This window comes from Ambystoma mexicanum, chromosome 3p (assembly GCF_040938575.1).
Source record: "Ambystoma mexicanum isolate Mex_15411 chromosome 3p, UKY_AmexF1_1, whole genome shotgun sequence".
In the NCBI taxonomy this organism is placed as follows: Eukaryota; Metazoa; Chordata; class Amphibia; order Caudata; family Ambystomatidae; genus Ambystoma; species Ambystoma mexicanum.
Genome location: NC_090925.1, coordinates 991,086,414 through 991,112,608, shown reverse-complemented (window position 1 = coordinate 991,112,608; position 26,195 = coordinate 991,086,414). Strand labels below are relative to the sequence as shown.

Here is a 26,195-nt window from a genome sequence, read left to right as displayed (position 1 = left end):
GGTGGCCAGGTGCATGGTGCTGAGGGAGAGTAGAATCAACAGGGGAGAGGAGAGGAGAAGGCAGAAGCAAAGAGGAAGGTTTTGAGGTGCTTCCGGAACCGGAGATGGTTCTCCTCAAGTTTTAGAGTGGCAGGGAGGCTGTTCCAGAGGGAGGCCCCAGCCGAAGACAGAGATCTACCCCCAGCTCGTTTCATGAGAAACGACTGACCCTGAGGGAGTTAGAGGTAGAGAAGCAGAGTGCTCGAGATGGGAGGTATTTGCAGAGGGATAGCTGAAGGTATGTTGGATCCAGGCCCCATAAATCCTTGTGGACAATGCAGAGGGTTTTGAATTTAATCCTTGCATCCACTGGGAGCCACTGGAGAGATTTCAGAGCTGGAGAGATACTATCCCAGGGCTAGAGGCGAAGGACAAGTCTCACAGTCCTGTTCTGGATAAGTTGTAAAGAAAGAGGCTGTTGCAATAGTCCAACTTAGAGAGAACCAGATCTTGGGAGACAGTGAGCTTCTGGGGGAATGAGAGGAAAGGAAGAATACCTGTGAAGAGGTGCAGTAGGAAGTTTGACTTTTTTGATACATCACGATGTGGGCAGAGAAGGAGAGTGTGGAATCAAAGGTGACACCAAGGTTCTTGGCCTCGCAGGTGGGGATAGGAGGAGGGCCAAGGGAGGCCGGCCAGGGAGTGAGGGGAAAGGAAGGTGATGGTGTGCCAATGAGGAGGATCTCTGTCTTGCTGGCATTAAGACAAAGATCGTTGGCGGCACACCAATCTTGAATGGCATTTAGGCAATCAGTGATAAGGGAGGTGGAGGAGGTGGCCGAGGGCAGCCTGAAAATGAGTTGAGTGTCGTCTGTGTAGCACTGGAAGTTTGAGCAGAAAATGGCAATACAGTGGGTGAGAGTTGCCAGCTATTGGTTGAAAAGCCAGAGCGAGAGGTTAGACCCCTGGGGAACACCACAGGTGGAGAGAAAGATAGATGATAGAAAGGACCCAGGTTGGACCTGGGAGGGTCGATCAGAGAGGAAAGAGGTCAGCCAGGCCAGAGCCTGATCGGTGATGCCCAAGTTATCCCGGAGACGGTTGAGCAGGATGGTATGGTTGACCGTGTCGAAGGCAGAGGAGAGATCAAGTAGGATGAGAACAGAGGGAATGCTAGAGTCAAGGTTGGAAAGCAGATCTTCACGGATGTTCAGGAGAGCAGTTTCTGTGCTTCTGCCAGATCTGAAGCCAGACTGATGGTCATGGAGACAGCCAAAAGAATAAGAATGATGGTTTAGCTGAGAGATGGCCAGCTTTTCAAGGAGTTTGCCTAAGAAGGGGTAATGGAAATTGGGTGATAGTTGGCCGGACAAGAGGGATCCGCTGTGGGTTTCTTGAGGAGAGGATGCACAAGGGAGTTCTTAAGAGGGGAGGGGAAGGATCCTGAGGCAAAGGAGTGGTTGCAAAAGTCGGCAAGGGCTGGAGCCAGGGTATCAATGTGGTCCTTGAGAGTTTTAGAGGAACAGGGATGAACCTGTTTTGACGAGGCTTTCATAGATCAGACTTGTCTAGCGACCTCATCAGGGGAGAAGAGAGGAAAGGAAGAGAAGGAGGGCGGGGTGGCTGGAGGAGGGGCAGTGAGTACCGAACGAGAGGGGAGAGGAGAGGGAGTGGAGGAGAGCGTGGACAGGATGTCCTAGGTTTTTGGGATGAAGTGTGAGGCCAGGGCATTGCAAAGAGCCTGAGAGGCAAGGGGAGGGTTAGAGACTGCAGCAGGGTTGGACAGCTCCTTACACATTTTAAAGAGTTTGGCCGATGCTGCAGAGACACAGGCTTGAATGTGGACTCTCTTCTTGGTACGGACAGAGAAACGGTATTGCCTTTGGAGTAGGCGACAGGCCAGTTTGTCAGAGGATGAGCAGGAATCACTCCATTTTCTCTCAGCCGCCCTACACCTATGTTTAAGTGTAGCTAGGTCGGAGTCATACCAGGAATTGCACTTGGCTTTGGACTTCAGGCGGATCCTTGAACATCAAGAGTATCAGAAATAGAAGAATAGAGTGAAGACAGGGCTGTGTTAGGGTGTGAGTCAGCCAGAGGAAGAGGGGGTGGGGAGAAGGTGGAAGCAAAAGTCTCGACTGACACACGCTTCATGGGCCGGATGTCTAGGAAGGTAGGTGGTAGTGTTGGGGTAGGCTTGGCTTGGGGGGAAGAGAGAGAGAGATGAGAGGAGGTAGTGGTCACTCCAGGAGAGGGGAGTGGAGAGAGGGATAGATAGGGGGAGGCTAGAGGAGATCAAGACATCAAGTGTGTGCCCTGCAGAGTGCATTGGGCCAGAGGGGAGGATGGAGAGGGAGAGGGAATCACAGAGGTTGCGAAAGAGCAAAGTTGAGGGACAGGGAGAATCAAGGTGAATGTTGAGGTCACCAAGGAGGAGGAGTTTAGTGGTTGAGGCCAGGAGAGAGGAGGAGAGGCCAGCCCACTCAGAGAGAAAAGAGGTGATTTGACCAGGGGGCCGGTAGAGAGTGGCAACAGTAAGAGAGTGGCTAGGAGAGATTGAGAGCCTGCAGACAAGGCATTCGAAAGAGGAGTAGATCTGAGTGGGAATTATAGTGGCAGGAATCCACTCAGGAAAGATCAAGGCTAAACCCCCTCCAGGGCGAGTGGATCTGGGTGCGGAGAGGATCTTGTAGCCATCAGGGAGGAGAGTGTCAAAGCTCGTGACAGAGCTGGCCGTGAACCATGTCTCTGTAAGTCCAAGGACATCAAGGTCAAGTTCTTCAAGGAGGTGGCAGATGTCAGAGGAGTGTTTGACAGCAGAGCGAGAGTTGAGAGTGGCAAGATGAAGAAGGTTGCCGGCCTTAAAGACCTTCTGGGGAGGGGTACAGATCAGAGGTACGCCCTGTGGAGTTGTGGAGGTAGCCGGAAGATGGGCAGAGGAGGGAAGAGTGGGCAAGGTAGCCAAGGAATGAGAGGAGGGGACAGCCGGAGAAGAAAGAAAGTTGATGAGGCGAGGGAAACGCCTATCGAAGAGGAGGAGATTGACCTGGGGACCTTGGGCCATGACAGTGCCATTTAGGTAGACGTTAGGGATGACCCTGGAGGAGTCAAAAGAAGCCATGAGGACTTCCCAGCCAGATCCAGGGATGGAGCTGGGCAGCAGTCAGGGAGGAGGCGGTTGGGGGAGGCGAAGGAGTTGGGAAGGCTCAACAGTTGGGGAGGGCAAGAATGGGGGGGTGGAAGGGTTTTTGGGGGGTTTGCAGTAAAATTAGTTAGGGAACGAGCTTACACACACGCGCTACTGCTCATGAAGCGGAAGACAACGGAGGATAGAGGCGGGACTGGGTATGGGTGAGAGATGGGAGACCTTAAGATAGCAACCTGGAATGTCAGGGGGCTCAATAGTTATTTGAAGAGGAATAAAATCATGATGTATCTAAGGAGGCAGAGAATAGACATCACCCTATTACAGGAAACTCACCTTACGAAAGAAAAACAGGCTGTGATAAGGAAGAAATGGAAGGGGACCACCATAGGGGCAACATATTCAGCATACGCTAAAGAGGGAATTACTTGGATAGCACCACATTTTCTCTTTCAGTTATTTCAGTCCACCGTGGAGTCTGATGGGAGGATGGTGGCGATACAGGGATTGATAGAAAATAGAGAGGTGTGTATCATTAACACATATGCCCCGAACCAAGATACTGTGGCTTGTTTCAAGACCTAATATAGCAAAGTTAGCCCGAACCTTGGGGTGCAGTTATATGGGGAGGAGACTTTAATTGCACGGTGGACAGGTCAGACAGGAAGCTAGATAGACCTACCCCTGCAGCCAAAACATTGAGGATCCTGTTGAGAGACTTTGACCTGGAGGATGTAAGGAAACTGCACCACCCACATGAAAGACATTATTCTCACTACTCGGCCCCACAAAACTTGTATATACGGCTAGATTATATGTTTGCTACTCCGGAGCTGACGGAAGAGCTAGTGTGGTCGGAATACAAAGCGAGGGTCCTCTCAGACCACTCGCCACTGGTCTTGACATGGCAATACTTGCCTCTTAGAGCTAGGATCCCAATGTGGCGGCTCAGAGCTGAAGCATTGAAAGACACAGTGTTCAGAGGGGACTTGAGAAAAGAAATTGTAGAATATTTCGAAATTAACACTGGAAGCGTAGAATCGACTGGCACTCTATGGGAGGCATTTAAGGTGGTGGTGAGGGGAGCAGCTATATCTAAATCCAAAGGTTTGCAAGCAGGTATAACGCAGGAGTTGCAAAAGGCAGAGGCGAAATTAGAGGCAATTATACATGGAGGAGAGAACTCCCTTGAGGAAGCCGAAACCATAAGTCAATTGCAGCAGGAGTGTGGAATGCACAAGGAGAGATTATGCAACTTGAACTACAAGAAATACATAGAGAGGCAGCATGCTGGTGGGGAAAAGCCTGGGAGGTTGCTAGCATGGTTGTATAAAAATGAGACAGCCAGACCAACGATCAGAGCATTAAAGGGGAAGAATGGACAAATACTCAATACCCAAGAGGGCATGATTGGTGGGTTCCTTGAGTTCTACCAACAACTGTATGGAGACGTTGAAGGGGGTGAATAGAGAGATGGTTGAAACACTGGATGATATTGGCTAACCTAAATTGGGAACTGAAGATAAGGAGAACCTAGAGGCCCCAATCACGTTGGAAGAACTAGAAGCAGTGATTAAGCTATTACCCACTAGCAAGGCACCGGGAGCGGACAGACTCCCCAGTGAGTTCTACAAAACATTTAAGATGGAAGTTCTCCCTCCGTTACTGGCAATGTTGAACGAACCGCTAGAAATAGGGATACAGCCGGAATCCCTAAGAGAGGCAATCATTATTCTGCTTCTCAAACCTAAAAAGCCAAGCATGGACTGCGGGTCGTATAGACCGCTATCCATGCTGAACCAGGACAGCAAGATACTCACGGATGTGCTGGCAAATAGACTTAGACAAGTTATTGGCAAACTCATACATCCTGACCAGACCGGATATGTTCCACACAGAAGCATATCCGACAATCTCAGAAGGCTTCACCAGGTCATACAGCAAACAGAAAGGGACTGGCACGAAGTTGCAATTATTTCATTAGATACGGTGAAGGCCTTCGACTCTGTCAAATGGCCTTGGCTGATGACAGCCCTAAAAGAATATGGAATAGGACCCGGGTACCTGATGTGGGTGAAACTACTGTACAGTACGCCACTAGCCAGAGTCAAGACAGGAGCAATCATTTCAGAGAGGTGGCAACTTAGTAGGGTCCCAAGATGCCTTGGTCCCCGATGCTGTTTATCCTTGCCCTGGAACACTTAGCGATATATCTGAGGCAACAATATGAGGAGGTGGGGATCTACACGAAAGAAGGACCACATTTAATATTAATGTATGCTGATGATATGCTGTTATATTTGAAGTATCCTGAGGAAAACCTGCAATATATCCTAGAAGTAATGGAGCAATTTGCGTTGCTCTCTGGCATTACAGTCAATCCTAAGAAATCATGTATATTCTCCTTGGGGAGATATAAGGGGATTCTGTGAGAAAATCTACCAGTGTTACAAATACATTGGGAGCCTAGAACCTTTAGATACCTCGAGATTGACATCTATCAGACAGTAGAGGATGAATACAAACATAACACAGAGAAGGCAGTGGAAAACATTGAGAATAGCATGAGGTTCTGGGCTAAGCTCCCTTTGGCCATGGTAGGGAGGGTGGCACTGTTGAAGATGGTTGTATTGCCGAGGCTGCTACACTTTTTTTGGAATATACCATAAATGATACCCAAGCGATTCTTCATTAAACTTCACAGCATAAGTAGAAGGTTCATATGGCACAATACCAGGAATAGAATAGCCCTGTGGAAACTGCAGTACATGTATGGTAAAGGGGGCATAAAATTGCCCAACTTTGAGGTTTATTATTTGGCCAGTCAACTACAATATGTGGCTCAGTGGCTAAGGAAGACTCAACATCTGAGTCTAGATTGTTGAGCTCTGAATGTGTTCCTTTTTTTTGAAAGAATGGATATGGCTGCCAAAACCAGAGCTAAAAGGGTGCACGAGGATGTTAGAACTGGGATTGAAAATGTGGCGAAAGGCTTACCAGGTCATGGCGAACCTGACCCCGTGTCGCTAGTGGCATTGTTGGGAGGGGACGAGCAACTGAGGAAGACAATTCGTAAGCATTGGGGACCGGTGGGCATTGCAACGCTCGGAGATATATGGCAAGATGGGAAGGTAATGGAATTTGACGTATTGGTAGAAGAAACTGGTCTACACCCAGGGCCTTATATTACTTACACCAGATTGGTGCGGCGGGTGAAAGAGACATGGTCAGAAATAGTGCTAGAAGGTCAACCTGACACAGCCATAGAAACAATTTACGATATTTAGAGGTGGGGTACGAGGTCTCTCGAATCTATGAACTGCTGATGTCCAGGGCGGGAAAGGAGGTGACCCAGCTGAGACAGGACTGGGAAGAGGAAGCTGGGGAACCCATGAACGATGGGTTGCGGGTGAGGGTTCAGAGATACCACAAAAAAGTGTCCAGGAATGCGAGGCTGCAACAGATCCAGCTATATGTTACTCACACAGCGTACATGACCCCCAGAGGATTGCTCGATTCAAGAACGCAGGAATAAAAACATGTCCCAAATGTAGGGAAGTGAACGCAGGGATGATACATATGTTCTGCGGATGCCCGGAAATTGGAAAATTCTGGGAAGAAATAGCCCACCGCTTAACCGAGAAAGGGATCACACTAGATGTGGAATCTGTGTGGGCATGCATGGTTGGGGGGTTTTCTAGACCGTGCAAACTGAAACACGTGAGTAAAGTCAAGGACCTGGCCTATTTACTTGCCAAGCGCAGAATTGCCATGGGTTGGAAAGCAAACAATAGACCGAAGGTAGACGTTTGGTGGCATGACCTTCAGAAATGGGCAGAAGCGGAAATGGCAGTATGGAATTTAGTGGCCAATAGTGTGGGGGATGAGGAAGCGGAAACTGTGATGGCCTGACGACACTCAGTGTCTGGGTCCACCAAGGCCTGCCTAAGTGAATATGATACCTCTTGGAAATCAGAGGGGGAGGTACCCCTAGAGGGGGAGACAGTGGATATTTGACAATATTATATATGATGCTTGATTTTATATGACATGCACTGTAGGGTTTGTTTTCTTGTTGACTGGTTGTTGTAAATGATAATAAAAAATGTATTTAAAAAAACAAAAAACTTTAGACTGCACCGCCGGGTGGAAGTTGGTGGGCTTCAACCACCCCTGTCGTCACAGCATGGCCTCATTGCATTCCCCATTTGGTGGAAACCAGTGTCCGCTATGTCTAGGGCTATAGTGATGGTGCGATCAGAAGCAGCTTCCCCTTATGTAGCAAAGCAAGAGCCTCATTCTTTTTGTCGTCCGGCAACAAATCTAGGATGGGGCCCATTTTATACCACAACTCCTGGTCGTATCGTGAAAGAATAGTGGCTTTGATAGTGGTAGCAGCCGTGGTAATCACCCATTTTCCAAAAGCATTTAGTCGCTTCCCCCTACTTGTTTCGGGGGACCATGCACGGAGAAGGGTTGGCCGATCTCTTCCTTGCTGTAGCTGACACACAGTCAGGGCATGGCGGTGCGCAAAGGCACTTGGGCGTGATCTCTGGAACTTTATATTTCTTTTCTAGACAATCCTTTTTTGGAGGAGCGGAGGATGGATTTTTCATGACCAGCAAACCATCCTCCCAGACGTCGTCAAGTATAGGAAGGGCCACAACCGATTTTCTGGAGGCTTTGCACTTTTGAAACAGGAAACTCCTCCGGAACCAGGTCGAAGAGCTTCACTGCACATGTTAATAGTGTGTGAAAATAACCTATTTTGCCTGGTGGAGAATCTTGGGAAGGCAGATCAGAGGTTCCTCCATCCACTAGCACAAGGTCTGCATACTCATCTGCATCTGTAGTATGTGTATCTGGGGATGTGTCTGTGCGAGTAGCCACTGGGACTGAACAAAGAAGAGGTGTTGGTCGAGGAGGCAGAGGCTGCAGTATTATATCCTCATGTGAGGGCAACGCGGGAGGGCTCCGACTAGTGGTACCTTTAGCGGCTGGAGGAGGTAGCCGCTGCTGCAGTTCTGTGACTGAAGTCTGTAAAGTTGATAAGATGTTGAATGACAGATCTCTTGGTGCCGATGGGGTTCCCAAAGGAACCGCAGGCACTGCAGTGGGAACTGGTGGTGGCACTGGCTGACGAGGTGCAGGTAGAATTGGGTCAGGAACCCCTTCAACTTCTTCCCGATCCAAAAATAAAGCCTCGAGAGGCTCTTCCTCCAACATGTTACCTTCCTGCAGCATACGGACACGTGGTGTCTCAGTGTCTAAAGGCACAAGGTGAAACGTGGTTTTGTCTTTGTGAGCAGTGGTAAAAAGGAGAGTGCTGAGGCATCTCTTTCTCCACACTTGCCTTCCTCAGAAATTAAGTTAGCACAAGAGCTTGCAAAATTGTCAACAGTGTCATAGATGGGGGCGTGGGCAAGGAGCCATGGGATAGGACGTGTCCCTTAGTGTCTCCTGCTGATCCTGTAATATCCTTGCGCACTCTGGTGCTGAAACTGATGCCACTGTTATACGACCAACACTTCTGCTGTGGGAATAGGAAGGAAGGAAGGAAATGATCATACTATGGAGGTGATTTGTAAGGCATTGACATAGATGCGGTGTGGAGAGCTGCGCGAGATTCTAAAGAGTAAGATACAAAATGGCCTCCATCTGAGAACAAAGGACAGAGCCTGAAGCTGCAAATACGAGTGGGTTGACTGCGAAGAGGGCAGAGATGGCAGCTACCCGCTGTCTCAGATACAAGGAAGGCTTGCAGACTTGCTACGCTGCAACTGGAAGCGAAATCTGAAGGCAGGGCTGGGAAACTGACGAGGTATTCGCTCGAGCGGACTCGAAGTGGAGGGATACTCAATACTAGCACAACACCGGCTAGTACAATAACACAATGGAGATAGACCTGTGAAGGCTGGCACAAGTTAATAACCCTACAACGCAGCGTTCCCAGCCCCAGCAGTGGTTGCCGAAGCAAAGTGGAGGGGGCTATTAGGGACTCCCAAACAACGGGGACAAGTGCAAACAACAGACAACACTGCCCAAGTGACCTGCCAGTGGAACTGGGTGCATGGTGATGCAAGAGCGCCGCAAGACACATGGACATCATAGCAGTGTCTCCTTGTGTGACTGACTGGGGCCGAGACATCGTCACAGATGCGCACACAGCCCCCTGCGAGGCCAATATACTATGGGGCACAGTGGGCAACAGAAGTAAGCGGACCAGAGAGGGGGCACCGGGACAGACCCCCTATAAAGCAACTCAGTGCATGCCAAGCACACCAAACAGCACTGCAGTTGGAAGAGTCCGTCAGATGCTTGCACGCCTTGCAAGTCTAAACGGCGACCTGAAGAATATAACTGGTGGGAGGCACAGCGAGAGACTGCGGATCCTGGGCCAATACATCTAAACCTGTGCATCGGTCGCAGCACTAATATCTGAATACGCATCCTGCATCCGGCAGGTCCTGGTGACGGCCTCCAATAGACCCGAGCACCATACGGGCTGAGACTGGAAGGAGGGCCCGAGAGACTAGCCCCAATAACAGTGAGCAGACACTAGGAGGTGTTAGGATGGTGTCCAAGTTACCCAAAACAAAAGGGAAACAACCGACAATGGATGAATTCGCAAAAACACCTCAATCATCCGATGGAGCCAGAAACAAGGACAGGAACCTGCAAACGGACGCTGTACCAGCACAAAATGATCAACAAATCCTGGACGCGATTGCAGACCTGAAAATTGCATGGGAAACCAAACTGGGGGCAGCTATGGGCGAAATCAAAGCATCATTGGACCTTAAAATAGGAGCGGTACAAAAGGATGTCAATCTACTGAGACAAGACATGAAGAAAATAGCGGAACGCACAGGCGAACTGGAGAAGGAAGCAAGCTCAAACAGAGCTGCCTGCACGTCACATGCCTTGGAGATCCACATACTGCGGCAGCAAGTGAGTAACCTGGAAAACAGAGCAGAGGAAGCGGAAGGACGGGCCCGAAGAAATAACATATGCATCGTGGGGCTCCCTGAACGAGAAGAAGGACCTAACCCCACGGACTACATTGAGAACATGCTACTGCAGAACATAGAGGGTGGGGCACTCACCCAGGGGTTTGCGGTGGAGAGAGCGCACAGGGCCTTGACGAGGAAACCTCTGCTTGGATCTCCCCCACCCCCCAAGGCCAATAATAGCCAAAATCCTGATCTACCGAGATAGGGAGAAGATCTTGGAATTCTTCCAAAAAGGAGGTACAATACATAGGGCATCCGCTCCTATCACAGCGTACCCAGACTATACTCTCCTGGTGCAGAGGAAGAGACTAAACTATGGAACAGTGAAGAAGAGGTTGCATGCAGCGGGTTTTAAGTACATGCTGATGTACCCGGCGAAGCTGAAAGTGTTCCAGAGGAACAGGGCCCTTTTCTTTGACACCCGAGAGGATGCGACGGAGTGGCTGGATGTACAGAACTGCCCCTCTGGGACAGGCACGCAGAAGGAGGACGGCACAGAGAAGTGAAATGGTGGCTCCAGAGGCTGTGGTGCTGTATATCTATGACATTGGGACTAGAATATAGTATAGTGCACATAAACTGGAAAATAGCCAGGTTTTGGGTGGAAGAATTTGAGCGCACGTAATATGAGTAATGTATGCGGGAGACACAGTGGACTCACTCTCGAACCCAAGAAGTTAGTTTAGATAGGCTACCGATAGTGTGGTAGCCTCCTGCTGAGTTCCTAGTATCGGTAAACCTGGATAGGACTAAATGCGGGATCGCCTGAGATCCAGGGATGGAGCTGAGCAACAGTTGGGGACGGGAAGGGCAGGGGGTGGGAGGGGAGTTGGGGGAGTTGCAGTGTTATTTGTTAGGTGTAGTTTATTTGTTGGGAAACGAGCTTACACACATGCGCACCCGCGCTTAAGGCAGATGATGGGGAAGGACAATGGAGGGGACTGGATATGGCTGAAATATGGGGGACCTTAAGATAATTACCTGGAATGTCAGGGGGCTCAACAGTTACCTGAAAAAGAACAAGATTATGATGTACTTAAGTAGGCAGAAAATAGAAATTGCCCTAATACAGGAAACACACCGCACGAAAGAAAAACAAGGTTATTCAGAGGAAATGGAAGGGGACCATCATTGGTGCAACGTACTCGGCCTATGCCAGAGGGGTGGTCACTTGGGTAGCACTACATGTCCCCTTCAACTGCTACAGACCACATTAGATGCGGACGGGAGGATGGTGGCAATACAGGGGCTGGTAGAAAATAAAGAAATATGCATTATCAATACATATGCCCCGAACCAGGACACAGTGGCTTACTTCAAGACCCTATACAGCAAAATGTGCCCGTACCTGGGGGGGGGGGGGGGGGGGGCAGTAATATGGGGAGGAGACTAACTGTACATTAGACCCAAGGGTAGACAGGCCAGACAAGAAATCAGACACATCCGCCCCTGCTGCCAAAGCCCTAAAAACCCTGTTAACAGACCTCCGGCTAGAGGATATGTGGAGGTTACACCATCCACACGATAGACAGTATTCGCATTACTCTGCCCCACAAAACTTGTACACGAGGTTAGACAATATGTTTACCACACAGGAGATGATGGCGGAAATAGTGCGAACAGAGTACAAGGCGAGGGTCCTCTCAGACCACTCGCTATTGGTTTTAGCAAGGCAATAACTGCCTCCAAGGGCTAGGATCCCAACGTGGCGACTCATAGCTGAAGCATTGAAAGACACAGTGTTCAGGGAGGACCAATACTTTGAAAACAACACTGGGCGTGTTGAATCGGCCGGCACTCTAAGGGAAGCATTTAAAGTGGTGATGAGAGGATCAGCTATTGCCAAATCTAAAGGGCTGCAGGGAGGTATACTAAGGGAACTGCTGAAGGCAGAGACAAAACTAGAGACAGTGTTGGGCAAAGGAGGCAACTCCGGGGAGGATGCTGAAACCATAACCCAACTGCAGCAGGAATGTGCACTGGGAGAGATTGTGCAATCTCAACTATAAGAAATACATAGAGAGGCAGCATGCAGGGGGAGACAAACCGGGGAGAATGCTAGCATAGTTGTATAAAAGTGAGACCCCCCAGACCAACGGTCAGAGCAGTAGCGGGGGAGAGTGGGCAAATATTGGATACCCAAGAGGGCGTGAACAGAGAGTTCCTTGAATTTTATAAACGATTGTACAGGGACGAAGGAGGGAGCGACAGTAGAGAGATAATGGACACACTGGAGGACATTGGCATGCCAAAAATAAGCGCTGAAGAGCGAGAGGACCTAGATGTCCCAATCACATTAGAAAAACTAGAAGTGGTGGTTGAGCAACTACCCACCAGCAAGACCCCGGGAGCTAATGGGCTCCCCAGTAAGTTTTACAAAATGTATAGGAATGAAGTGCTCCCCCCATTGCTTGCAATGTTAGATGAGGCATTTGAAACAGGGACGTTCCCAGAATCCCAGAGAGAGGCGATCATTATCCCACTCCCCAAACCCAATAAGCCAAGCATGGACTGCGGATGGTATAGACCGCTGTCGATGCTGAACCGAGACAGCAAGATACTCACGGCGGTGTTGGCAATTAGAATGAGACGAGTCATAAGCAGATTAATACACCCTGATCAGTCCAGATATGTCCCGTGCAGAAGCATATCAGACAACCTTAGACAACTTCACCGGGTCATAGAGCACACGGAAGGAGACTCAAGCGAGATTGCAATTGTATCACTTGATGCAGTGAAGGCCTTTGACTCTGTCAAATGACCTTGGCTGATGGCAGCTCCGAGAAAGTATGGGATGGGGCCCGGGTACCTTAAGTGTGTGAAATTACTGTATAGTGTACCGCTAGCCAGAGTTAAGACGTGAGCGATCATTTCGGAGAGGTGGCAACTCAGTAGGGGTACCAGACAAGGATGCCCGTGGTCTCCGATGTTGTATATCCTAGCACTGGAACCCCTGGCGATATACTTGAGACAGCAATATGAGGTAGTCAGGATCTACACAAAAGGGGGACCGCACTTAATTTCGTTATATGCAGACGACGTGTTATTGTACTTAAGATACCCTGAGGAAAACCTCCAATACATTCTAGAAATAATGGAGCGATTTGCATTGCTATCTGGAATTGCAGTTAATCCTAGGAAATCGTGTATATTCCCCCTGGGGAGGTATGTAGGGGTCCCGCAGGAACAACTGCCAGTCTTACAAATACCATGGGAGACCAACACTTTCAGATACCTGTGGATAGACATTTATCACACGGTGGAAGCAGAACACAAACACAACACTGAGAAAGCGGTAGTGAACATTGAAAATAGCATGAGGTTCTGGACTAAGCTCCCCTTGGCCATGATGGGAAGGGGGGGGCGCTGTTGAAGATGGTTGTACTGCCCAGACTACTACATTTTTTTGGGAACATACCACATATGATACCAAAGCGATTTTTTGTCAAACTCCAAAGCATATGCAGGGGCTTTCTTTGGCATGGAACTAGGAACAGAATTGCCCTATGGAAGTTGCAGAACACGTAGGATAAAGGGGGTATAAAACTACCAAATTTTGAGATCAATTACCTGGCCAGTCAACTGCAATACGTGGCCAAATGGTTAACGGAAGACCCAACCTCAGAGTCCAGACTTTTGAGATCGGAGTGTGCCCCGTTTTTTCTGAAATAAGTGATATGGCTGCCCAAACCAGAGTTGAAAGAGTGCCCGAGGATGTTGATGTTGGGATGGAAGATATGGCGCAAAGCCTATCAGGTCATGGAGAACCCAACCCCGTGTTCTCTGCAAGTACCGTTAGTGGCATTGACCGGAGGAGACGGGCAACTGAGGAAGACGAATGGTGGGCACTGGGAACCGGGGGGGGGGACGCAATAGTGGGAGACATATGGCAGGAGGGGGAGATAAAGGAATTCGGGGTGTCGGAGGAAACGGGTCTACACGTGCGGCAATATATTACTTATACTAGAATGGTACGGTAGATCAGAGAGACATGGTCTGAAATAATGCTAGAAGATCAACCTGACGGGGCCATAGAAACGATATATGATATAGCAGATGGAGGGCATGAGATTTCTAGAATCTATGAGCTATTGATGTCCAGGGTGAGAAAGGAAGTGGCCCAATTAAGACAAGACTGGGAAGAAGAAGTCGGGGAACCCATGAGTGACGGGCTATGGGTGCGGGCTCAAGGGTACCATAAAAAAGTGACTAGGAACGCGATGCTACAACAAATACAGCCATATGTAACCCACAGAGCATACATGACCCCCCCCAAAGGATAGCTCGTTTTAAGAATGCCGAACGACAAACATGCCCCAAATGCGGGGAAGAAAACGCAGGGATGAGACACATGTTTTGGGCATGTCCAGAAATTGAGAAGTTCTGGGGAGAAGTAGCCCATCGGCTTAATGAGAAGGGGATCAAGATAAATGTTCAATCAGTGTGGGCATGCATGGTAGGGGGATCACTAGACCGCGCCAATTGAAACATGTGAGCACACTTAAGGACTTGGCATATATACTTGCCAAACCCAGAATTACCATGGGGTGGAAGGCATTCAACAGACCGAGGGTAGAAGTCTGGTGGAGAGACCTTCAGAAATGGACCGAAGCTGAAAAGGCAGTGTGGCATGAGGCGGGTAGTAAGGGAGAGGAGGAGGAAGCAGAAACCCTGACGGCCTGGAAACACTTAGTGGCCACATTGTATGGGTCCCCCCAGGACTGCTTAAGCGACCAGGAATCTGTTGAGAATAAGGAAGGGGAGATTCCCCCGGAAGAAGGAGAAGCAGAATGTGAAGTGGAGTAGGCTTGAGTTGGGGGGAGGGTAAACGGTAAGCAGCAGATACTTAACAATATGTACAAGATGCTAAAGTATGATGATAAGCACTGCTGGTTTTTGTTTAATGTTGATTGTTTGTTGTAAAACAAATAAAATTGATTAAAAAAAAAAACAGTGTCATAGACGCTGGCCTGGGAGGCCACGCAACCTTGGAAACAATGGTAATAATCATTGAAGAGGTCGCGGATGAGCGAATCATGAATAGTGCAGTTGTAGATGAGGAGATGGGAGTTTCTGGCCTACGGATTGTCCACGGGGTAGTCAACGGAATTGCCGTTGAAGAATGTGAATTCGATGATTTAGTCATGGTTGTCATGGACTTTGACTTGGCTGTAGGAGTAGTAGTCATGGCGGGGCCATTGATGAAACAGATTAAGAATACAGCGCTCTGGTAGCTACTGCTGTCGTAGACTGGGGTAGTCGCGGTGTGTGACCTATGTCCCCTTTAAGGCTTCTTCCCCTGGGAAGTGTCCTCCTTTAATCTCAACCTCTTCGCAGAAGCAGTCTTTTCCACTCGTCTGTTGACCTTGGCAGAGTCGCGACTTCGGACTGAAGCAGAGTAGGAGGCACTGTCACCCTCCTCCAGCCAAGTGACTAATCTTCAATGCGATCTTTTCGCGTTATAGACGAAAACGCCTGGCAAATGGAGCATTTGTCCACATCGTGGACAGGATGGAGGAAATATAGGCATTGATCATGCTGGTCGTCCACAAAAACATTCTTTAGGTGATACTTGGAACAGGCTTTCCTTGCTGGCGCCCCATGGCCGTGTGGAGAAGGTCTCACACGGCAAGAAGATCAGTCGATAGTCCAGATCTTCATCTTCACCCCAGATTTCAGATCTTCACCGGCAACGTATCCCTACTTAAGACGGATTTCTTAACTCTGACCTGGTGGGCAGATGTTCAGAAGGCCAGCCTAGTTTCTTGGAACAGGGTAACCTCTGGACAAGCCAGACCAATCAGGGCAGCGGTCACGACTAAGTCTCAGGAGGGGTGAGGGTGACTGAAAGACCTCAATGAGCACACAGAGCAAGGACACTTACAAATTACTCCCAGGCAGGATTATATATCAAAAATATAAACACATCTATTACAAGGCCTTTGTAACTCAACACACAGTAAAAGAATCAGAGCAAGCCTACTAAACCAACACAACACAATCAATACAAGACCATTGGGGTCTAAAGAGTTAAAGGCATGAAATAAGTTCACAACCTATAGTGGAAGGAAAATAGGCAGTGCAGATAGTCTTTAGTCCCCTTCAACATCAAACACACACCTAACTAAAGGCAGTCCAAACCCTACGAAGAGAGGAGACTTATGCTCAATAGTACATGTAGTGCAGGCGTGCACGGTTGTTCCAATGGGCAAAACAGGCTCTCTTCAGGGGTCTCTAGCAGCTCAGGAAGATGGGTGAGGCGATGAAGAATAGATTCCCACTATTCGAGGAGGGCCTCCACTTGAAGGCAGAGGTGATTGCAAGGTTCGGCAATAGGGCGCTAGTTTACACTAGCAGTGGAAAGGAGAGGGACCCCCAGCGGCCACTCATGCGTAAAAACAGTTGGAGGCGCTAGGGGCCACTAGTTAAGGGTAGGGTTACTCACCGGCCCCAGGCGCACTCCGGACCAAACTTCGCCAGTTCGGCTGCAGATTCAAATGCGACAAAAAGGACGTCTTTGCGGCCTTCAGTTCCAGCGATACAGTGATGGTTCTCAAACGGGACAGTGGTGATTTCTCCGCTCCTGATGGATGGATCAGGCCAGTTTCACTGCAGCAGGCTTCAGGGGGAAGGGGGTCCCAAATGCAGTGCACCTGCAAAGATCGTTGCCGCGGCTGGGTAACACGGTCAACGCGTTTACTCCGGTCCTGGCGCACTCGTCTCACTTCAGACCTGGGAATGCCAAGTGTTCGAAATTCGGTGTGAGGGTGCCGGGGACACAGAGCTAGCAGTATACCAAGTTTCGAGGGCCTCCTCAAAACAACAGCAGAGACAGAGCAAAGGTCCGGCGTAAGCTGGTCAGCCCACTGGTTGGCCCAAGGACACTTCTGAGAAGGCTTATTTGCAGGTTTTGGTGAAGGTGCCGAGAATAGTTGATCCCACTATTCTAATGGGTAAAAGCGTCTTTGCAGGCCTTCTAGGACGACCAGATGCAGAGGGGTCCCACGGGACAACAGCGGGCTCAGGGTGCCAAACCTTCCAGTGGTTCACCAGCAGTTCCTCGACTCGGCTTCTTACTTTCAGGATACTTGGATCCTATCCTTCGTTCAGTGAGAACTCCAGAGATCGACACGGTATGGGTTTTTGGCCTCCTCTTATCCAAAGTTCGCTTCGTGCCAAAACGGAGAGGACCCAATGGAAGATCTGCTCACAAACACACACTCCATACGTGGACCAATCACGGACCACGGTGGTCCCAGCAATTCACAGCACTCCAGACTCTCTGGCAACCAGCATGTGTATTGGGGACAGACACCCCAGCCAACATCCTGGAGGCGCACACACAAGGCATGCAGAAACCCACAAAAGCTTGGTGTTTCGCGGGAAACTGCATGACCAAATAAGGACAGACCCGGGTCGGCTCGACCTGGGGAAGGCAAAGGGGCAAGATGGCCAAAGGACAGGACAAAGAACCTTGTGGCATAGCCATATTAGAGCTAGGCCACCTATTCGTGCCAAACGCGGTAAGTGCGGTAAAAATGCCAGAAAAGGTTTAAAATTACATGAAAAGATAAGCTGCCACCAGCCCTGTTCATGACACCTGCACATCTCCGAAAAGGTCTTTGGAAATGACTATGAGACCCAAGTGCACTGTACTGTAAGGTAATCGTGCACTTGTTACATGTTGCAGAAAAGTTGCAACATTGGAAAAGGACTAAGGGAAACAAAGTTTCCCAGTACTGACTGTTTTAAGGGCATGTCAGTTTCCCCATAAAAAGTGGGGGAAAGCCCAGAGGAGTGCAGCAGAAGGCTGTGCTCCCCTGGCAAAGTCAGACTAAGGTGTTTAAACAGCATCAAAATATTTGGGGGTGTACAACTGTAGGGAAAAATTACATATAAAATGAAATCTTTCCTAACGCCCACTACCAGCAGTCACAAAGAGGACGGATGATGAAGGAACGATGGAAAACATTTTCTCAAAAATAGTACAAAAGTCGATATTTCGACGAGGAAAACAATGAGGACTCCCAACACGAGAACGTGCAGTAAAAATCTGAAGATGGCCACTAGGGGTGGAGATAGGCAGGACTAATGCCATTGGCTCAGACAGTATGACCCAAAGTGACAGCAATAAGCTATATACGTGACAAGCATGCTTTAAAGCTAAACTGCTTTAATATTACTGAGGATTCCCAGTCTGACCACAGGGAATATTCATAAGAATGTCAATGCATGAAAGATCCCATGCGGGAGAATGGCATATGAGGAGGGACACACAGCCTGTAGGCGTTTGGTTATTCGCCCACCCATTGACTCCCCATGGCCATGCTAATCCCTATGGCCATTCCCACCCAGTTCCTGCCCCTATTCGCCCAAAACACCTCATGGGAACTCTTTGAGCTCGCTTTAATCAAGCCTTCCTATCAAACTTTGGACTGGAAGGGCCTGCCAGGGTTTTTTTTTTAAAGCAGTCTTCTGAGTGTTAATGATGTAATTTAAGTTGTAAACTCACTACTGGTGTAATAAAAACAGATCTTAACCAAGTCTGCCTTCAGACACTATAAGCACTTTGTGTGTCCTTCACTGAAGTCCTGTTAAAAACAAGCACTGGCAAAGCCAACAGTTTTGGATTGTGTACAAGTATTCGGTATTTGCCAGTCACTGCTATTCGATGTCGAGTTACCGCACCATTGTGCACCTGCTACCATCAATGGGCAGTTAATGGCTGTACTTGGCAAGTGCCTGTCCCATGTCTGCATACAAGCCCAAACTGTTGGCATTTCCAATGCTTGTTCACTTGGGATGCCTTGAATTGTCATAGCATGTTTTTGTCAACAACGGTTATCCTCACCTGACAACTACTCTTTCAGTTTGTGTTGGCGTTCAACTTCATTTAACCCTTTAGACTGTTCAGTTTAAAAAAAATGTTGGATGCTCAGGAAGGTAATGATTTTTCGTTTTTGCCTAGTCCTTCGGAGTCTGCTATTTCACTGGGGTTTTTGTTGTACTTAAAGCCATTTCTTCTCCACTGCAACATTGCCTGCACGCACCATACTGGATTGCCCCACCCATCAGTTATGTATTGACTAACGATTGGGGGAGGGAGGGTGTTGCAGAGGCGACAGTGGGACAGTGTCTGCATGGCCTGGATGCTCTGCAGTGGCTAGTAATTCTTAGTTTTACGTTGGCACATGCCCAGTGGCCATAGTCTGCCTTCTGTTTCAACTCTCTCCTCCAAACTGTATGCCAGCTCAGCTCATCACATTGGGCCTTTGGCTCAAATGACTAATTTCACTGCATAAACCGAAGGTGCTAGTGGAGATTATGACCAGAGGCTTAGACCTAGTTATCAACCTTTTGTGGCCTACCAGGCACGTGAAAACACCAGATTTAATTTTTTGGCGTGTGAAAGCCCATTGACTTATTTGGGCATTTAAGGGGCTTGGTGGGTGGGTGGCATACACCAAAAGTGTGATTGTGTTGAGAGGTATGGCTTAGGCCAAACTGACGGATCCTGCTGCCCTTAGTAATTCTCCTCGTTTTGCTCTGTCATTAGCTTGGCCATTACCAGCCAGTACTGCCCGCCCGCTTAAACATTATCACACAAATAAAGTTGCAGTTGCATGTGCATCTCTAAATGAATTAAGGGCATTAGAAACTGAGCACTGTGACACATCAATTACCTTGGAACACGCCTTGGATTGGCTTTCCCAACAGTGCACTATAATTACTGAAGTCTTCCTCAGTCATGACCCCTCCGTATTCTTGGATCTGGTTTAAACAGGGAACACAAGGAAACCGTTTTAAAATCATGTATCTAAAAGTAACAGGAATATGCGATTTACAATGAGATGTGGCAGATTTGTAAGACTTTTAATGTCTCCTACAATAAACTGCCAACCCTGCAACACTGGTGTGCTCTGCAATAAGCCGCTTTCTTTCCACAGAGAAACATTTGCCCGTCCCTCCGATCAAACCAGCTCTGCATCTAGCAAGGTCCTTAAGCCCATGTGTTCTGTTGAAGGAGGCAATGCTCAGATTATTTACCCGTAATCTTCATTACCCTCAGTACTTCTCTTCCTTTTTCCAATACATATGAATGTACCAACAACCATGATTGGAAGCAATTTCATTTGCATTCCTTGCCCATTCTAATAAGAGTAGAATACCCTCAGTAGATCACTTTTTAATTCGAAATCAATATATTCTATTGGTCCATTAGGTCATCAGAACTAACAGGGGCGGGGGAGTGTTGATTTCTGAGACAGCTATTAATCTTGCTTTTGAATAACTTCTATAAACTGTTCACTAGTTTTTAAAAGTTTTTTTTATTGGAGGAATCCAGGCCCCAAGGTTCCCTAAAGTTCCTGACTGCTACACATTGAGCACTAAGGGACGAAAACGTTTAGGCCCAAATTAAAACGTTCTTTAAAGAACTGTAGGAGGTCTGGAAAGGTACGCTAAAGAGCTGGAAGTCTGTTCTCACACAACAAGACCCATATTCTTCAGGGGTTCATTATACACTTGGAATGTTCATGGTCTTCTGTCATGTTGTACCACTAACTCGAAAGGAGTGGAGTGTCCTGGTCCCTGCAGCCCCTGCCTTTCAAGCTCTCATTGAGGAACATTGAATCGGCACCCCTTGACCCAATCATAGGGTACATGAACATGATGGAATTCGACACACTGGAGCTACAGCCAGCTTCAACACAAGAGGAAACCAAGAAATGTGTCGCCAGAAAGGAACTAGAAGAACTTCTACCTATGAATCCCTGATATTTACCACTATGAAGATCTGGGAATGTGGAATGCATACAACCATTAGCCAGTCTGGCCGCCTCATCATCATAGCATCTATTCCTTATGCTCCCTGGCAGGGGATCCTGGAAGCATGGCATCTGCACAAATTGCTGTGAGGCAAACCTGTCTAGGACTGGTGATCAGAATCTCTTGCAAATCAGGAAGATTTCCAGACGCCTCCCATATAGCTGAAGAAAAGACTCATTAGCCGACCTACTGTTGAGTTGTCCAAATACTTAATGTGAGTGGCTTGATGGACAAGTGGTTCAACTCTGTCCATTCACCCAGGTCAATATGACGTTGCTCTGGATCAGGCCCCCTGTCTGTTGATGTAGGATATCTCTCTCGTGAATGACTAGGGCAAAGATATGAAGGGCCTTAAAGGGAGTGGCTAGATTCCTCCATCTGGATGATTGTGCCACCTCCTGTTTTCCCATCTTTCTTGATGCTGATGTTCCTCCACCAAAGCACCCCTATCCCAGACTGGTAGTTTGTGGGAACCGGGATCAGAGTGCTGCCTCAGTAGAAATCAATTTAACAAATAATTTATAACCCTCAGTGGAACTTGTGACTTAATTCCTGAGCAACTAGAATTGCCTTCTCAAAAGCCTTTGCAATCTGCCTAAATGCCTGTTAAGGTGGAATAATGGCCTGGGTGAGTGGGGCGGGGGGGAGGGGTTATTTCACCCTGATAACAGGAATACAGAGGCTTCCATGAGGCTCGTCACAGATTGGACCAAAAAGTATGCCAAGACCAGGTGGTGAAGGTCCAACATTTTTATTAGGGACTGTGTACATGAATGGGCAGAGTTAAATATAAATAGGATCTTCTCCAAAAGAGAAAACACCTAGGATGGCCACCTTCCACAAATGTCTGTTAGGACACCTTTCACAATCTCAGTGTGAGTGGACTGGCTTAGAGTCTCAGCCGTTACTGGACAAGTCCCAGAGGCGTTACCTCACTCCAACCTAATGATACAGGCCCCAGGATGTACCAAGTGCTTCGGCTCTTTGAGCCTAGATTTAGGCTTTCCGGGGTCCCACACCACTAGACTGAGCCAGTCCTTGAAGATCTGCAGAACATTCTGGGTTCTTTTGCAGATGGTGCTGCGGTCAGGCAGAAGAGGCAGATTAAGTGAGCGCTACCAGCTTTCTCTTCCCAAATCTCTCCACTCCACACCTCCTCTCTAAACTATCACTAGGCTCCCTGACCCACAGCTTGAACCTCCTCCCAAATGTTAGACCGGCCTGGGGCCTGATATGGCCCTTCAGAGCCTCCTACCTCCAAGCTTTCTAACCTGTTTCAGGCCCTTCACCTCACTTCAGTCCTGATCTCTTCTCTAGTGCTTTTTTTCCTCTTCAACCACCCCCTTTCCAGTCCTCTTAGAAGTCTTGTCAGTCTAGTCCACCTTCTCCATCTGCTGATCCATCGCAGTTTACTTACTACCACCATGGCCCATTACTGCAATCTCTTCCTTTTCTCTTAATCTTACAGAGTGTGTCCCCTCTAGTCCAACCCCCTCTTCAACCACAATATAACGATACTCCTTGCTTCAAATCCACTCCAGGTTTTATTTCCTCCCCTTTCCCTGTGCTCCGTTCTCCTCCTGATTTCCCCTCCTCCCTATGTTCTCCTGTGCCTACTATCGCGTACACTCCACTCCTGGTTTTACCTCCTCCCTCTTTCCCTTCATCTCTCAACTCTGTATAGATCACCTTCCTATATCCCCCGCTGCCACCTCTCCCCTCTGAAGTAATCTCCAAACCCCAGTCTGGAAAGTCTCTGCAGCACCTCTCTATCGGTCTTCCCTTTCCAGCCTTCTTCAAACAAGTGTCGCCTGCTCCAGTCAGCCACCAAATTGGACTGGGCTGCATGGCTTATATAGTAACATGCCCCCCACCCCTGACTTGAACTGGGGAAGATGGTCTGCAGCTGTGAGACTTAAGAGTGTGAGGGTTCGGATTGGCAAAGCCCTGACTTCCTGATGGTCCGTGAGGCCCTGTTGGCCATTTGTAACTGCGTGCATGGAGAGCTGTGTTGCTGTAAGGAAGGCAAGTGCGTCAGGGGGCTGGCTCTAGGGGTTCCCCTCTATCTTCTTGTGCTTAAGGTTTTTCCTATTGTCTATCTGTCCTTCAATGGATAATTTCATTTAGCTGATGGATTCTGGGTTTTCAGGTTGGGAGAAAAGGACATTGTGGGAGACACATTTCCTGATGTCTTCTCTGGCTTAAGATACCTAACTGGGCATTCTGCCAGGTTTACTCTCTCCCCATTCCCCAATTCCACTTTATGGATCCTTTCTGGGTTCTGTTTGTTCCTGATGGGCCTTATGGGAAGTGTAATTTTTGTTGCCCGGCTTGGCTAGCTACCTAGCTCCCTGAGGCACCTGGCTCATGGTCAGACGAAGTTGCAGTCAGGGAACCTCATCACACCCTGCACTTTTAAGAACAACCTGACGGTTGCTTGATCCATTTCTAGAAGTGCCGTCAGTAATGACTTTAGTCGTACTGGCCAGTCTCCTGCAACATTACGATCTCTTTAGAGGTCCAGAAGCATGTCCCTATGAATTTGTGATAATTTGATTATGTCAATGAGAAGGATTGTTAAGAAAGATCCCCACCGATTTCAACAACCTTAATGACAACTCCACAATCAAGCAAAGCTGTTGCAGGATTGTGGCTCCATCTAAATCTAAGTAGGGTAATGTTTGGATCCCCTACTTGTGTATGAAGGCTACCACTGGAACCACAACAACCTTTGTTAACATATGTGGTGGCACTGTCCTTAATCCATAGCGCAGGGCTCTGAATTGTAAGTGCTGTACTCTCACGGCTAACACATCTGATATTCTCATAGAATTGGCACATTGAAGTAAGCATCCTGCAAGTCCAGTGAGGCCAGGAAACCCTTCTCCATGATCAGTGTGATTACCTTTTGCAGGCATTCTATCTTGTTTTGCAGAGTAATTACATTTGGATTCAGGCATTTCATGTCGAACCCCAGCCTGAATTTTTCAGGGGTGTTTGGGTACTAGGAACATAATGGAACCCCCCCCCCACTCCCCCTCTGTCTGGGTACGCTTGACTGCCACCTTGCCAAGTTGTTAGTGGTTATTCTAGACCATTGCTTACCTCTTGGCTCTGCCCCTGGGAAGTGGGGTTTGAATTGCTCCCGAGGTCAGTGGAGCAGAGGCAAATTCTATTTTGTACCCCATTTTACTACACTGTTCAACGAAGCATCCATAGCTGCTGTATTCTTTTGAGAACCATTGGACTCTGGCCTACACATGCATGGCATCATGCTTTCATATTAATTGAATGTGAAAGGGGTTCCCGGACTTCTAAGGCAATCTTTCCCTTTATGCATACTTTTCATGAAATCTCTGCTGTCCGATGCCTACATTTTCCAATGTTGTAAGACCATGTTTAAACGTTTGGTCTTGTTTCCTGTGGAGCTTGACAGCATGCTGATCTGCTTTGAGGACTTTATAGACTATCTTCCAGACCGCCAAAAAAGCATGTGCCCTTGAAAGGATATTTTCATGGATGTTGCTTTTTAGTGAGACTATACGCCAACCATTATATGTAGCTGACAACATGCAGTAATGGCTCAACCATGACCACATGCAACTGAAGGCAAATACTCTCTCAAGAGTGGACCAGAAGAGGGATTGAGAGGATCAAAAAGGACACTAGCAATCGAATTCCCTCTAGTTTTGTGCTCTGTTTGATGTACATTTCTGCAAGTGTACAGATGTAGCACAACATTTTTTATTAAAGTTAAAATCGTATGACAGAAGGAAAAAGTCAAAAACAAAAGGGAATGAGAAATTGAAAGACAATATGCACAGGGTTACATAATACAAACAATACAAGTTAGCAATAAACGAATGCAAAAGAATGTTATTCATGTATTAATCATAAAACATATTTGGCCATTCCTTGTTTACAATACAACAGAAAAACAAATTTGCAACACATGTATTCGTAATCAGTTCTGATACACCCATCGGTAGTAGTAATTCCAACATTAAGATACAGGGAACTTTTAAAGAATTTTTAATAATTAATGGTGTACGTTGAGTGAGCAGTGTGTGCTTAAATACGTTGGCAATGGTGGAGCCGGTGGAGGGCGATGGGAGCCGGCCTCCAGTCCAAAATTCAGGCAGGAATTTCTAGCCCCAAAGTGACCGTTGCGCGCTCTTCCTCACACCACGAGATGGCAGCATTGTGATTTTCCACATCACCCACACGATTACTGAACTAGACCTTGCACACAGCATCCATTTTGCAAAGTCGTGAATGAGGAACAAGTATGATTGTGGAGATAAACAAAATGAATGCCTTTCTTGGATTTACCAAAGAAAATGCATCAGCAGCCTATAGTGCTAGCGTTTAATTATTCCCAAATTCGGAATAATAAAAAGCCGTAAGTCACAAAAGGGGATTTTGAAATGTCCGAGAATAGCGAACAGTAGGAACAGGTAATTTTTTTTTTCAATTTCGATTTTATGTCCTAAACTGGCACGTGATCATTGAAAGAAAGACTACTTCTCTCTCAGACAGGTACGGGAAGCAGGTTCAATAATGCCAAGAAAGCCTGTTCACACGCTTTCCTATTTGTCAGGTTATAGTACACATACCTTGTGGCAGTTAAATACAAAACAAACTTACCTCTGACACCATATCCTGTGTTAAATTGCTGTTGTAAAAAGCCGAAACACCTTTAGTGCCAACAGAGTCCAAAATGTCTGCCATTTCTAGCCATCGCATGGACATTCCTGGTAGCAACGGTTGTCCTTCGGGAAGAAAGGTCTCTCGGAATTGGTCTGAAGTGTTCTGGGTCTTATGTTCAGTAAGCGCCTGGGCTGTTAAACAAAAACAGCAATTGGTTAGTGGTGTGTGTGGGAGCTTGAATGAGTAAACCTCTGTGTAAGAAGTGTCATGAGGGAGGAACAGAACACTTGCATATAAAGGGTTGCAACACAGTTGTATTCTTGAATTCGACAGAAAGAAGTAGGCAGTGAAAAAGCACACAAACTACAATCCTACTTGGTGCCAGGTTATTCCTGTCAAAAAAGATTTTCCTTTTATTCCCTAGGTAGTCTCCTTTGGAATCTAGTGGTTAGGGACAGGGTTGTCAAGAATCTGTTGGTCTACTGATAGCATACCCTGGAATTCAGAGAGGTGTGTTTTCTAGGGCACAGGCTCCCCCTTTCCCAACAGTAGGGTAGAGTTGAGAGGAATGCCTATTTGAG

At 47.8% G+C, this 26,195-nt stretch overlaps 1 protein-coding gene across 2 annotated transcripts in view; it reads right to left on the bottom strand.

Moving 5' to 3' along the window:
• Window positions 1-26,195, bottom strand: part of GGT7 (gamma-glutamyltransferase 7) — a 1,549,331-nt gene that overhangs the window by 511,235 nt on the left and 1,011,901 nt on the right. For both annotated transcript variants that reach the window (XM_069652281.1, XM_069652282.1), the window contains exons 7-8: window positions 25,612-25,805; window positions 19,821-19,908 (exon numbers count right to left, since the gene is read on the bottom strand). In XM_069652281.1, the coding sequence (XP_069508382.1) occupies window positions 19,821-19,908; window positions 25,612-25,805 (282 nt within the window). The remainder of the gene's footprint in view (window positions 1-19,820; window positions 19,909-25,611; window positions 25,806-26,195) is intronic.